Source organism: Nicotiana tabacum, chromosome 24 (genome assembly GCF_000715075.1).
Source record: "Nicotiana tabacum cultivar K326 chromosome 24, ASM71507v2, whole genome shotgun sequence".
NCBI lineage: Eukaryota > Viridiplantae > Streptophyta > Magnoliopsida > Solanales > Solanaceae > Nicotiana > Nicotiana tabacum.
In genome coordinates, this window is record NC_134103.1 from 86,007,566 (window position 1) to 86,023,133 (window position 15,568).

The 15,568-nt window shown below is 36.9% G+C and overlaps 1 protein-coding gene across 12 annotated transcripts; it reads left to right on the plus strand.

Moving 5' to 3' along the window:
* Positions 1 to 1,562: 1,562 nt before the first annotated feature.
* LOC107802691 (tRNA-specific adenosine deaminase TAD2-like) lies at positions 1,563 to 15,016 on the plus strand. 12 transcript variants are annotated; one of them, XR_012706720.1, is made up of 10 exons: positions 1,563 to 2,092; positions 2,374 to 2,427; positions 3,232 to 3,269; positions 3,788 to 3,854; positions 4,883 to 5,042; positions 5,128 to 5,224; positions 6,188 to 6,325; positions 7,048 to 7,104; positions 7,967 to 8,070; positions 9,365 to 9,399. XR_012706720.1 is itself a non-coding variant. In XM_016626256.2 (9 exons), exons 2-8 carry the CDS (start codon positions 2,374 to 2,376, stop codon positions 9,400 to 9,402), a joined length of 558 nt encoding a protein of 185 aa, XP_016481742.1. In that variant the 5' UTR covers positions 1,563 to 2,092; the 3' UTR covers positions 9,403 to 9,444; positions 14,732 to 15,016. The 12 variants fall into 12 exon arrangements, 2 of the variants coding, with proteins under 2 accessions (XP_016481742.1, XP_075104352.1); XR_012706717.1 differs by having other exon boundaries at positions 7,048 to 7,854; positions 9,365 to 9,396; XR_012706721.1 differs by having other exon boundaries at positions 7,048 to 7,147; positions 9,365 to 9,383.
* Positions 15,017 to 15,568: the final 552 nt, after the last annotated feature.

Below are 15,568 nucleotides of genomic sequence, written 5' to 3' on the forward strand. Positions count from 1 at the left end.
AGGCTGATCTTTAAGCGATACAGCAAATTAGTATATATTGGTCACCCACAAAAGACTTTCTGTACTCTAACCTTGCCAATGGAAATGAGCAATGGTAAATTCATGCGAGGATCAAATTTGACATATCTAGGATTAAGGAAACACATGCAGATAAAATATAGAGTACTAATTATGCTAATCTGTATCTAAGATTAAGTAACTCGTTTCAAATCCTTTCTCCCTAACTAATTGTCAAAAACACTTCTGGCCATAAAAATCTGAGTACTTTAAAGGTGTTCCCAAAAAAAGAGAAAAAGAAAAAGGAGTTTGAGAATTCTAAGCAGGCTTGAAGCAAAAATGTGCACACTCAACGGGGAGGCTATTAGGAAATAATAACACAAGCAGGTACATGATAAGAAAAGAATTATATTTAAAGATTTAAAAAGACAACTGTAAATTTAATTTTTTTCTCATTTAACAGTAACCATTTATTTAAAACAAAGTTCAAGAACTGGCCAAACATTATCCATTTGCAGGAAATCTCATAACTATATCTCTCTGGATTAGGCCAAACATCTCCACAGGTTTTACATCAGCATGCAGCTCATAGGTAGAATTAGCTCGTGATCTTGCTTCTGACCCTTAGTTCCACTAGATCTCCAACTGGCCAAAGAAGACGGGGGATTTTCTAGATCACAGATATTCTAATTTATCTAACGAGGGCATAAACAATTGACCTAACAAAAAAAGCTACTATTTGTGACTGGATGCTTTTTCTTGAAAAGCTGAATTATTAAGAAGTAAATTCAGTGATTAATATCAGCTTGGGTCAAACCTAGTGGGAAGCTCAGAGCAGCTGGTATTCAGTGATAGTATAGATCCACAACCTCCAAATTTATCATTTGCACATCCATAATATGCTTCTTTTATTCCTAGCAAAAAAAACAGGTTATGCTCGAGAAAGGCGCAAACGTTATATAAAGCAAGACGAACAGATAATGAAATGCTTCAACATACCAAGATGTGATAAGGCTGCTGCACACATTATAAACGGCTCACAGGTAACATACAGAATGCACTTTGAGAATCTTTCAGAAATTTCAAGAGTGAAAGTCCATTTTTCTGTCACTGTTCAAATAGAAAATCAATTGCTTCTATCTCCGCATGTCTTGTAGCCTGGATTCACAGAAAAGCTTAGCCAGGTTTACATGATGAGGAAATAAGTGCACCTGAATGCAGAAAGCCTTAAATAATTACTAAAAGCCAATAGTAACCATAACAAGCAAATAATCATGCAAGTATCAACTGCAATAGCCTAATATGGAAATCAATTTCAAAAAATGCAATGGCTATATATTCTTCTTGGGCGAGATAGTAAAAGATCTATGCATTGATCAATGTTACAAAAATCTAAAGTAGAATAATATCAACTAAACCAAGATACAAGACACAACAGTACAAAGCTAGCTAAATTATAGTTTTCTAGGGTGCCATAGTAAAAAATATGTGTATCGTCATAGAATCAAGAAAAATCTCTTGTAGGAGCCAATTTTTATATAAAGGATTTTTTCTTTTCATATGGTAAACCTCAACTCCCCTCACACCCCAGGCCAACACTGTTTTTTTTTTTCCAAATTTCCACTTGGTGACTCGAACCAACCTTTGTGGCGGAGGATACTTTCTACTAGGCTATCCCTTTATCATCCATTTTTTAGAAAAGAACGTCCGTAGAAAATCATTTTTTCTCCAGCCTTCTGGTGAAAACAGCATGACTGAGCTTTAGGAAAAACATTGAAATGCTTTAGAGGCTAAATATAATATTTTGTATAGTTGCTCAGTACCACGGAGGGTGAGATATCACTACTGCAACACAACCTCTTGACGAGATATTGTTGTCCACTCTTATATCAACTTGACACAATAAACTACTGTATTAGTAGTATTAGATATCAATAGTAGTATGTCTTTATAATGTGAGAAATTATTGACACACTCCTGAGTCTATTCTTTGGTTTCTTCCTCCTTTTTTTTTTTTTTCCAAAACTCAAAATAAACATAACGCAAAAACCGCAGTGGTCGAGAAAAAAATCCGCAAAGAGCGTCACCTCTCCAAGTGCGTCTCTTTTCTTTGTTTTGTTCGTTTTTTAATTCCTTCTACAAGCGCATCACTATTGTCTATTGTATCATATATTTTGCAGAAATATTTTGACACTGTGATATAGTTTACTTATTTGTTTGATTTAAATGTAACATTTCATAGTAGGACACCATCTGTTTGATAAAATGTCTATAAGACTTGGAGATGTTGTGGACGTGTTATTGTATTTGAAAAATCCCTGTCTGTTTGATTGACTCCTTTCTCTTGTTACTTATATCATGTCTTCTGCTTTGCAGATGGCAAGCTATGAGGAACATACATTTGAATTTATGAAGCTCGCTTTAGAACAGGTATGGACATATTATATTGCTGATATGGTATATGTGTGTGTATATTTTATATTGACGATTCTCCAATCAAGTGTACAACTATAAGTTGAGGTCAGTAGTAGAACCAAGAATTTATACATGGGGATTCAGACAAATCAATAAAATGTGAGACATGGGATTTGAACATGTAATCTAAAGCAACTTTTGACCCTGTTTGCCACTTCACTAGACTTTATTCCTTATATCAAGGGGATTCAACAACTTATATATAGCCAAACAGAATTCATTTTGGCTCTACTTGCAACGTATAATTTTTTAATGAAGGGCCCTTTCCGCCACTAGTTGAAGTGTGGAACTACAAGTTGATCTAAAAAATGGAAATTAAGAGTTAAGAGTTATTATTGTTAGACTCCTTAACATATTGGCTCCCCAGCTCTTCAAATTATGAGGTCAAATTTATATTATTCTTGAGGGAGCTGATAAAGACATTTGTAGTTTTTTCTACTACTTTTTTCCCACTTTGTTTCACTAACTCAATCATTAAGCAAGTCTGCTTCACAAAAAGATGGGTATAAAATTAAGATAAAAGTCTTTTGGCTGGGGTCATGATGAAAAGTTACCAGGTAAAATGATCGGGTAGGACTTTGTAGTTCAAAACTGACTCGATACTGCTTATCTGTGCAATCTGGTGACAATGTGTTCTTTCTTCCTTCTTTTGTCACCATATGTAGAACCTAGTTAGGACTTAGGATACTAGTTTCCTTTTATTTTTGCTTTTTTTATTGCAATTCTACCCGTATTCCTAATACTTTTTTCTTCTGCCAGGCAAAGGATGCATTGGCCAATCTTGAAGTTCCAGTGGGGTGAGATTCTTGTTGAAGTTATTTGTGGACTTCGAAAATACGTTAGCATAATCTAGTTTAGCTCTCAGGGGAGTGCATCCACAGAACCTTCTTTTTTACGTATTGGTGCCTTGGTGGTATTTCATCCTCAATTAGGCCCATGTTGACATAGGAAACTATGCCTCCTTGAGTGTTACTTCGTTGATGATTGTGGATGCATATTAAAATTTCCCATTTGTATAGTAGAGGAACACTTTTGCTAAGTCAAGTCAAGTCAAGCGCGCTCATTGAAACCTCTGTCAGACCTTAATGAAGTGTTGAACAGTATGTACGTTATGTAACGGTCATGTTACAAACATTATGCCCACAAGGCGTAACAGGATTTGGCTGGACTAAAATTTATCTGGACCATAACTTGGCCTACCAAATAGTCCCTTTTATCATGAATCCCTTTTGATGCAGTTCCCTATGTCCTTGTCTTTTCTTTAGTTGTGCTTTGGTCAGTTCGCATATTTGATTTATGTATTTCCTCAGTCCAGTTGCGTTATTGTTGAGGATGGGGAAGTCGTTGCCTCTGGAAGAAATCGAACGAATGAAACAAGAAATGTAAGTTTTCAGCTCTTATTTTTCTTAGTAAGATCTTATTAAGCATCTTCCATTTTGTTAGGTTGTTAGGTGCTAACTTGATGTCAATATCTATGCTATAGATTATTTATCTTGGACACTTCTATTCATTTGTACTCGAGAAATCTTTTATGCCTATGTGGTCCACATATATGCTCTAATGAACTTTTCAAAGAAAATGATGTGTTGTAATCAAGAGGTTGTGTTGCAGTAGTGATATCTCACCCTCCGTGGTACTGAGCAACTATACAAAATATTATATTTAGCCTCTAAAGCATTTCAATGTTTTTCCTAAAGCTCAGTCATGCTGTTTTCACCAGAAGGCTGGAGAAAAAATGATTTTCTACGAACGCTCTTTTCTAAAAAATGGATTATAAAGGGATAGCCTAGTAGAAAGTATCCTCTGCCACAACCATGAGGTTGGTTCGAGTCACCAAGTGGAAATTTGGAAAAAAACCATTGTTGGCCTGGGGTGTGAGGGGAGTTGAGGTTTACCATATGAAAAGAAAAAATCCTTTATATAAAAATTGGCTCCTATATATATATATATATATATATATATATATATATATATAGAGAGAGAGAGAGAGAGAGAGAGAGAGAGAGATTTTTCTTGATAACTATCTTATTTTTTGCCTCGTATCATGTCGCAGGTATTTTTTTTACTTCATTGACGATGCACATATTTTTTACCATGGCACCCTAGAAAACTATAATTTAGCTAGCTTTGTACTGTTGTGTCTTGTATCTTGGTTCAGTCGATATTATTCTACTTTAGATTTTTGTAACATTGATCAATGCATTGATCTTTTACTATCGCACCCAAGAAGAATATATAGCCATTGCATTTTTTGAAATTGATTTCCATATTAGGCTATTGCAGTTGATACTTGCATGATTATTTGCTTGTTATGGTTACTATTGGCTTTTAGTAATTATTTAAGGCTTTCTGCATTCAGGTGCACTTATTTCCTGATCTTAAACCTGGCTAAGCTTTTCTGTGAATCCAGGCTACAAGACATGCGGAGATGGAAGCAATTGATTTTCTAGTTGAACAGTGGCAGAAAAATGGACTTTCACCTCTTGAAGTTTCCAAAAGATTCTCAAAGTGCATTCTGTATGTTACCTGTGAACCGTGTATAATGTGTGCAGCAGCCTTATCATATCTTGGTATGTTGAAGCATTTCATTATCTGTTCGTCTTGCTTTATATAACGTTTGCGCCTTTCTCGAGCATAACCTGTTTTTTTTGCTAGGAATAAAAGAAGCATATTATGGATGTGCAAATGATAAATTTGGAGGTTGTGGATCTATACTATCACTGAATACCAGCTGCTCTGAGCTTCCCACTAGGTTTGACCCAAGCTGATATTAATCACTGAATTTACTTCTTAATAATTCAGCTTTTCAAGAAAAAGCATCCAGTCACAAATAGTAGCTTTTTTGTTAGGTCAATTGTTTTTGCCCTTGTTAGATAAATTAGAATATCTGTGATCTAGAAAATCCCCAGTCTTCTTTGGCCAGTTGGAGATCTAGTGGAACTAAGGGTCAGAAGCAAGATCACGAGCTAATTCTACCTATGAGCTGCATGCTGATGTAAAACCTGTGGAGATGTTTGGCCAAATCCAGAGAGATGTAGTTATGAGATTTCCAGCAAATGGAAAATGTTGGCCAGTTCTTGAACTTTGCTTTAAATAAATGGTTACTGTTAAATGAGAAAAAAAATTAAATTTGAAGTTGTCTTTTTAAATCTTTAAATATAATTCTTTTCTTATCATGTACCTTCTTGTGTTATTATTTCCTAATAGCCTCCCTGTTGAGTGTGCACATTTTTGCTTCAAGTAAGCCTGCTTAGAATTCTCAAACTCCTTTTTCTTTTTCTCTTATGTTTCCTTTTCTTTTTTGTTGGGAACACCTTTAAAGTTCTCAGATTTTTATGGCCAGAAGTGTTTTTGACAATTAGTTAGGGAGAAAGGATTTGAAGTGAGTTACTTAATCTTAGATACAGATTAGCATAACTAGTACTCTATATTTTATCTGCATGTGTTTCCTTAATCCTAGATCTGTCAAATTTGATCCTCGCATGAATTTACCATTGCCCACTTCCATTGGCAAGGTTAGAGCACAAAAAGTCTTTTGTGGGTGACCAATATATACTAATTTGCTGTATGGCTTAAAGATCAGCCTAGTAACCCAGTTAGATATACTTATCTAAGAGCTATCCTTCACTTACTGTTTTACCATCTTTGATCCTCAATCTTCATTTCTGCTGCCCCAACTTGTTGAAATTTTGCCAAGTGTTTGCTGGTTTGACAGAAGGCAGGGCACCACTGTACTGGTGTTTGATCCATAGATTGCAGCACCGTGGCTATAGTGAGTAGCCAAAGGATAGAACAAGTCATATGTGGTAGCTGGTTTGTTGATTGATTCAACTATAGCTCTTGAACATAAGAGGTATGCCGTTTCTTCATTTAAAAAAAAGGAGGTAACCCCTTCGTGCAGTGGCGAAGCCAGGAATTTCATTTAGGGTATTCATACTTGAAATAAGTAAAAAAAAAATCCCCGATAAAGGGTGTTCAATATACGTTATATACCATTAAAATCTAATATTTTACCTATATATACCGTGTAATTTTTCGACGAAGGGTGGTCAGTTGACTACCCTTAGGGCTATGTACCTTCGCCCCTGCCTTCGTGCCCGGCGAACACAAATTCTGTTGGTTTTCAATATCAAAAGAAGTTATTGGTCATAGTCAGTTTCTGGACAGTGTATGCTGGCATCATATACTTTTGTTTCCTCCTCTTCAAAACCTCCTCAATTAAGACTTTATATTTTCATTAAGGGGTATACATAGTTGTTGGTATATACTCTGCATTTGCAATGTAAGCACAAAAAGATTATTATGGTTTAGAATTATAGCCTGTTTGGTCAAGCTTCTAAAATCTTCTTATTTTGAAAAGTGCTTTTCGAAAAAGTATTTTTGAAGAGAACCAGTTTGTGTTTGGATAATCAATTTGAAAAGGACTTTTGAGCAACAATTTGTGTTTGGCCCAAAATATGCTTTTGACTAGCAAACTACGGATAAAGACATTTGTTAATATATTTCAAGTAGATACATAGTTTTAAATATTTATTATGAAAACACTAGGTGAATTTTTCCCATCTTGGTGGACAGATTTACCCGGTGCCTCTGCTGGTGGGAGGTAGCAACTACCCCGTGGAATTAGTCGAGGTGTGCGCATGGCCCGGACACCACGATTATGAAAAAAAATAGCGTAACTATTCGATAAATTATGTAGGGTTATTTTGGTATATGAAATGCTTTGCTAAGGGTATTTTCGCCTAGCGGAAAATCACAACAGCTTCTGCTCTGAAAAGAGGTTTCTGCTTCTAGGAGCACTTATTTTTCTCCAAAGAGCTTGGGCAAACACCTGAACTCTCTAAAACAAGCACCTTTTTTTTTTGTGAAAAAAGAACTTTGGCCTCCCAGAAGCTTATTGGCCAAATAGCTTATTAGTAATGTGTGTAAAGAAGAATCATGAAATTGCTCTAGAAGCTGCTATTATAATTTTAGAGAATGAATATAGCTGAGAAAGGGTCTGGAGTTCCTTTAAGTGAAAATTCTAAATGCATGGTAGTTTGTATTATTACACTGATCTGGCCTGATTCAGCCTTAACCATTTTCTGTTTTCTTCATCACTGATTCTTACCTGTCTAAATATGCGGAATGCATCTGTCTAAAGTTGTTTTCTTCTTCATCCATCACTAGTTACCTGTTGAAATATGCGGAATGCATCCATCTAAAGATGTATGTTTGCTATACCATTATAGAATGTGGATAACATAGCCAACCGTTTTGGAAAACAAGGAACCTAGTCCTGGAGGCCTGCTGTGTGATCAAGTATTTTGGTTTAAACAAAGGTTTTTGCCCTTTCTGCTGGGAGATCCCACCCCTCTCCCTTCCCAGCTGTGGGTAGAGGAGGTCGGCATGCTCCATTATCAGTTTAACTTTTTGTGTTCTTTGTTCACTTACAATTGCCAACCCCCCAACCCCCGCTGGTCTTTGATATTTATTTGCTTTCATTTTCTAACAGTGGATTTGCCTCATCAAAAAAGGGTTTCAAATGCACTGCTGGAATAATGGCTTCTGAAGCAGTCTATCTTCTTCGGAGCTTCTATGAGCAAGGAAATCCGAATGGTATAGCTCTATCTCTATAACATTCTAATGCTAGTAAATGTTGTTTGACACTAGATACTACATATAGAAAGTGGATGACGACTGACAGACTCAGGCTGTTTCAGCCAGGGATTTATTTGCTTGCCTCGATCATCGTGCTATAGGATGTGACGTTTTCGCAAGTAAATCAATGGATTTAGAAAATCTGATTAGAGTAACACTGGAATGAATTTAGAGCTTAACTGGCATGTGGTAGCTTTGTAGTGAGGTTGCTTCATATTCCACTAGTTCATCAAAGCTATCACAGATATTACTTTTCTAAGACTGAGAAGGTTTTTATCCCGATCTTGAACAGTAGAAGATTGGTCTAATTCTGGGCTGTCACCTGGCATATAAACAAAGTACAGTATCTGTGCAAACAGTGCTCCTTCAATTCCACGATTGACGTGACTGTCACTGGTCTACTAGTCATTTATAAATGATGTTTTGCATAAAACAGTAAAAGTTTCTTTCAGCTTTTAAAAGTTTACCGTCAGAGTAAACGGTTTCCTTTTGCTTTTTTCTTTAAAATTTGGGAGGGAGTTGGAAGAGGAGAGAAGGTGCTCATTTCACATTTTACTATGTCTAAATTTGATGATAGGACATTCTTTGATCAATTGCATGTTTTTTTTATATCTGTTTCCATTAAGTAGTATAATTAAATTTCTCAATGGCGTGGAATTTACATGGAGAATGCGCAGACACAGAATACATGCTAAAACTCTAAGGCCTTTTTTCATCAAGTTCAGAAATAAATACTCATCTCTCACTATTGCATGTTACTTTTTAATGGTTTGCACTTTCTTTTTATTTACTTGAGTTAACTACTTCCATCGTCACTTAAAATGAATTTTCCTTGTTAGTAAGGTTCTCACCGTTTAAACCAACTTTTGCTTGGTTAGCATTACACAATGTCTCTTTTTGGTACATATATTATAGTAAAGGGGTTGAGTTCTGATATTTTCTTCTATTTTTTTTGGGGTGGGGGTGGGGGTAAGAAAGGTAAGATCGAACGCAGGTGATATGAGTTTATTATTTTCTGGATGTGTTAGAACTATCATTACCTATCTCCTTTTGCATCCTCGCAATTGATCTCTCTTTTAAAATTTAAATGCATTCTGACAATTAAAACACCTAGAATTCTTGAATGCTAACCCATCTTCATAGCGACTTTAAAAATGAATTGCTACAATGTTAATATCTTTTCTTCTCCGACATCATACTTCTTTTGCCTCTACAAAAAGTCTCAGTAGTTTTCTTGTTTTAATGATTTCAGCTCCAAAGCCTCACAGACCTGTAAAGCAGCGGGTATAGAAGTACTAGTGTCAGTGTTTCCTTCAACTTCTGGTATGAGAGGTACCATCTGTAGGCTATCATCCAATTTTGGTACGATTGTATATAGCTGTTAGACAGCTGAATATATTTTTCTGTGAAGTGTATATCTGTTGATTACTCTTGTACTACTAATTAAGACGAGGGAACGGTTCTTTCTGTTGTTGTACACACTTCAAGGTAAGTTTACTAATCTAAGCAATTAGACCTGTTCTAAATGCTTTACGGAATGTCATGCGTAGGTTTAGTTACTTTGCTTGGAAAATAGGTCACTTATAGCCAATTGATGGCTATTTACTGCAATTTGAATGGAAGTTTAAGAGATACTTCCTCATTTCTATTTAATTTTCAAATGGCTAAAATATGATATGAAAGGGTTAGTTAACCCATCTATTACGACCGAGGGGTATGGAGAGATGGTTGGAATTCTTCTACCTTTAACCAGACGTCTCGTGTTTGAGTCCCGGAAATAGAGAACCTTTTGGTAGATAGAACTTTACTTTCTTTAGCGGATTTAGTTGATGCAACTCCAAATCTAGCCCAGTGAGCTTTAGATACCGGGTGGTTAAAACAAAAAGGGAACTCCTCTATCTTACCTTCACATCTTTTACTTGTCAAACAATGGTGATAACCCACAGTTCGCCCTTCTCTTTTCATCTAAATAATTCAAAGCACATCTTTCAAAATAATGTCCCGTTTTGAAACAGTGGTTACGCAGAAATGAATCAGGGTTTGTTCCAGGAAGAATCAATTAGGGACATCATTACCCTTCTCTCTCCTTCTTCCAGGTCTATTGTTTATAATATAATACGTTGGGGCAAATTAATTGTATTAGTGATATAGAAACTATATTGTTGTAAAGGAAAAACAATTATTCCCTATGTTTCAATTTATGTGTCATATTTCCTTTTTTAGTTTGTCCCAAAAGAATGTCATACTTCCTTATTTAGAAATAATTTAACTTCAAACATCCACTTTACCATTAATGAAATGATTTACAACCACACGAATATTAATGATTTGTTTTAGACCACAAGTTTTAAAAATGTTCCTTTCTTTCTTAAACTCCATGCTGACTTAAACACCGCCACAGAAAATTGGGACGGAGGGAGTAGCAGTTAAGCCCAAAATTAAATAGATAAATTGCAGGATGACTGATCTAGCAGAATCTTTTGTTCTAGGATCTTTAGAGCCTTTTCTGTCAATAGATGCTTATCAAAACAATCTTTAAAACCTTATGAAATTCATATAAACAAATATTGATGGAGTACTATTTTTGGGAAAAGGTTAACTGGTATCTCAATAGTGTTATACTAACTGCAACAAGGTGGAACATATATTTGAAGAATGATCTTCGCTCCATGTAATTTGTTGTACAGTGAATCCTGTTTTTGTTTTAAGCTAATAGCTACGTTTTTCTCTAATGTTCGGCCTGAGAAGAGCAGACCTTAGCTAATTTAGGGTCGAGGCTTAGTTAATTGATTGTTTGTTTAACTCCATTATGCTCGGAGGCGGTGGTTGAGATACCCTTTAATAAGTGGTGCCATATGACACCGAAAACATTTTCATTTTATAGACAAATGATATGCTTTTTAATACATACAACCACACACATTACTTCAACATAGCTTGAAAATAATACAAAGTAACTATTTATTTGGGACGTGAAGTATAGCCTTAAAACTACCACAGTTCCAAGACCCAAATCATTTAAAAGCCAAATTGTGACAACAAACCAATACTTATGTCTGCGTCACTGCTCATAGGTATTTCTTCATATATTGATATAGCCAGTGAAGATTGAATTTTGCCTATCACACTCATCTTATTCCATTGTCACAACCTCCTCCTATTCTCTTATGCCAGAGAAAGGGTATTTTATAGGGGCAGGGAAAGGGTTCTCTGCTAAACATAATCTTCTAACTTTACTCTTTCAATATCTTGCCTAATCTACACACAACTGACTTGAACAAGTTAAGTAAAAAGAACGATCGTAGGTATAAGTAAATATATGATTAGGAATTAGTTATAAGCATGATGAGATATTAATGCGTCCTAATTGTCACAACTCGCATTTTGGAGTTGTGATTTCGGCCAAGAACTGGTGAGAAAGGAGTCTTCTGATGGTCTGACGTAGAGCAGTCTACTCGGGCAACTTGGGCTTTTTAATTTTAAGCATATATAAGGGGGGTATAGGTGATGAAAGCTCCGACCTGCCTCCCCCATACGTGCTGCCACCGAGCCGTATAGAACGAGCTGCCTTGGGGGCGAACCCCAAGGGCCTGCCTAGATGTCTCAAAGGAGTGTCAAAGGTATCCACACGAGTTTGGGAACTCGTATGGACGGCGCGACGCCTTCGGGCCAGCGTTGGGCATCAAAAGGGCAGTGGAGGCTGCTAGTGTGGAACGGCCAGCCCCGCGGGCTGCCGAATGTTGGAAAGAGACCTCCTTGCCGATTGGATACTTGACGCACCTGTCATAGGGATATCATGTGTTGACTTGTGAGCATGGCTTTGGTTCAACCATGCAAGCAAGGGTCCGTTGGCCTAAAGGTGCAGGTGTGGGCGACACTGCACTACTTCGGAATGGAAGCGTGCTGCAAGAGGGCTATGTATGGGCATGGCACGAAAGAGGCGCATGACAATGGCCAAGGGCTAAAGGTTGCCTTACTCGGGCGAGGCACGAGCTAGTCGCGGATGCACTAGGCGAGTGTCAAGCTTGAGGATTGGGCTGTGCACGCGGGAGCGATGCTCAGTCTTGAGCTAAGGACAAGGCATGTCCTAAGCCAATCCCCCAGGGCGCGCATGGATTGTGATCCTAAGATGGAGTGCCACGACATGTCTAGGGCCAAGGGCCTAGGCATCTTACGGGCGGCACAAGTTGGGGCGAGCCTACGGGCGAGTCCCTCCGACAGGCACAGGATCGTGCTTGAGAAATCCTTGGACAGGAAGAAGGCTGGCCTGCAGCGAGGGGAACTGCAGGCGCCGCACGGGCGAGCAGGTGTCGCTACCCAACGTGAGGATTCGGGCCCGTGACATAATGCTGTGTTGAGTTAAAATCACGTATTTTCCTTAATGTTTGCTCTTGAAAGTTTGACCTTAATGCTCAAATAAGCTTGGAATTAGAGGGTGATATAGGAACTTAAATCAGCGAATACGGTGCACCACTACATTGTTTTTTGTGACAAAAATGGGTGCATGCTTGTCAGACGTACATCTTTTTATTGAAAATATCAGGTATTTGCAAATCAAACTGAAGGCAATGGGGTGGTAAATCTAAGTTTTATGATTAACCCCTTTTAAGATCTCACATGATATGTACACAATGTGGAGGTAATTTTCTCAGCTTGCGGTACTTGAATAAATTGGTCTAGTAGGCTGGGTCTATAAGGTAAACAGTAAGTCTTAAGGCTAGCATCTTATTGGAAACTGCTGGGCATTCAATGTGATTTTAACTATCAATAACTCCATAAGGATGTCTTTATTGTAGAAAAAGAAATTTCTCCATCACTTATTCAACTTCTCGCCGACCCCAACTTGCTTGGGGACTGAGGCATAGTTGTTACTTATTCAACTTCTGAGTTCTGGATCTCTTTTTTCCAGGTACAGTGACATTTTATCTTTATTTAAAGTTTCTTAATCGCATACCGGTAGGTGATTTAGTTTGACAAAATATAACGAAACAGCTCATTTCTGTTAACTTAATCCATTAACCTCAACGAAATTAACCCACTGGCTCACACATGTTTAAAGACCGTGAAATCTTTAAATTAGTCAATTTTCATATTGGTTTTGTGTTTCATCTTTCTTTCCTTTTCCTTTCTTTTCCCTTGAATTCGGTGTGTGAGGGGGGTGTATTCCGTTAGTCGACTTATAATCCTTACCCTTGGCTTGAATTATATATTTTTGATAATTATTTTTGATTGATGCAATAATAGAATTCTCAGTGCTTCATTTAAGCTCCACTTTTTTTCGTTGATAATTGGATAATCCTTAAAGTGTGTGTTTGTACTAAATTTGTATCAACTGTCAAAGAAAATAAATATAGCAGTAGAAGCAGTTATTATCTTAAATTCCTCTCTGGGAAGATTGTGGGGGAAACTATCCTTTTCAATCATTTTCTCTTTATTTCCTTTATGCTGGTGGGTAGCAAACAAAGTCTTCATAATTATACCCAAGCTCTGGCCACAAGTGTCTGGTCCTATAATGAATTTTCCCTTTGCTTTAGTCAAAAGCTGAGGTCCCAAATTAAAGGACTATTTTCAGGGTGGAATGTGGATAGCTAATATCCATACAAAGACAAGATTTGATAGAACTCTGTCAATGATTTCTGCTTATAATGTCCATGGAATACTTGAGATGAACAAGAAAATGGTTCAGAATATAAATTAAAAATTGGCATGTGCCATGGCAGAGTACCTCTTCATCCCCATTCATTAGTGCAGATTATAGAAAAATTTTGTGTCCTTTGGGGATGGCATTGGACCCGGGGCGGACCTAGAGCATTGGCTGCGGGTTCCCGGGAACCCAATAACTTTTGCTCAGTTCCTGTATTTATATTAAGAAATTCACTAAATATTTGTAAATATCTAACTGTGATCCCAGATATTATTACATATTAATTTAAAATTACGGTAGGAACTCATAAGTTTCAAATCCTGGATCCGCCTCTTGATTATTTATTTTGGACCCTCTAGTTTTTGGTTCTGTTTCTTTCTAGTGTTTTTTCCCCATATATTAAAGGTTTTGTACATATGTAGGGTATTCAAGGTACATCTTTTGATTGCTAGATTGACATCTTGACAATTATGGTGGCTTTGCGCTTTCTTTTTGAGTCAGTTTACTTGTGTCAGTACGCAGTGGGCGGACAACAAAGATAGAGGGTGTATTGAAATTTTGCACCTATTGATTTGAAATTCGTCTGTGCATGAAGGATCAGTCTACCATATGGAAAATAGATCCCCAAATAACTATTCCTGCCTATAAGTCATACGGAGGGAATCCATATTCCATGAAAGAAAAATTCACAATAGAAAGCCCAAATTGTATGGTGGATGACTTAAGAGGGAAACTACCAGAGCAATATTTATTTGAGAGGTATTACGCTTGAATATCATAATTAGTAGTATATGTTTTCATTCATTGTTCCTTGCCTCTCTGCCTTAAGTTTGTGTCCACATTACCTTTCCAGATCCCACCTGTTGAATTACACTGGATTTGTTGTTGTAGTTATTATATATGTTTTCATGTTGGAAATATTTAATTTTTTCTGAAACCCCTTTCCTTATTGTATTTCTGTGTATATCTTTTCAGAGGGACCAAGAAAAGGAGCATTACAATTGATATGTGGGCCTATTTAATTAGTTAGGTGAGCCAGAGAGCCCACAACTGTGAGCAGGAGTCAAAGAACCATATGTCACATGGAAAAGGACAGTAATGGGCGCTAAAAAGAAGCCCAGTTCTTTCCTTTTGTGGCAGGAATTATGTAAGCTTGTAATGTCATAACAGTCGATAGGTGCGGTGGGATGGTTGAGATCACCCACTTTAATTAGAAGTTTTGACTTGAAGAGTTGATAATAAGAACCCCTTTATCGAGAATGCTTTGTCTCTCGCAGTAGCCTATCCGATGCGAATCCAATTAGTTGGAGGCCGGTGTCTTTTGACTACCAGATGCTTTAAAAATCGATTAAATTATATTGATAGTTTAAAAGATTTTTACATGTTTGGGTGGCTTATTCTCATTTGTTTGCACTTAATGGAGGTCTGAATCTTAATCATTCAGATCTTATACATTAAGTGCGTTTTATTTTTAAAGCCTGAATCTGAATTATCAGATCTTAATCATTAAGTGTGTTTGTTTTTTTACTTCACAATCACTTAATGTGTCTGAATAGATCTGTATGATTAAAATTCATAACAGAGACTTAATTTCATTAAGATCATATCATCCAAATTCATTATTAATTGTCGCCAACCACTACCATACTCAACCACCATCACCATCATCATCCTCAATCATAGCCGTCACCATAATCGACTACCACCATCCGCACCACTCCCACCACCATCATTCTTAACCACAAGCACTCATCCACCTCAACTACCACAACTAACCACCCCATCACCATCAACTATCATAATTGGCACTAC

Excerpts from the sequence above, each read along its gene's own strand:
- LOC107802691 (XM_016626256.2), top strand. The coding sequence starts at position 2,374 with ATGGCAAGCTATGAGGAACATACATTTGAATTTATGAAGCTCGCTTTA. Across the intron at positions 3,855-4,882 it reads GAACGAATGAAACAAGAAAT|GCTACAAGACATGCGGAGAT; the intron begins GTAAGTTTTCAG and ends CTGTGAATCCAG. Across the intron at positions 5,225-7,966 it reads TGCTCTGAGCTTCCCACTAG|TGGATTTGCCTCATCAAAAA; the intron begins GTTTGACCCAAG and ends ATTTTCTAACAG.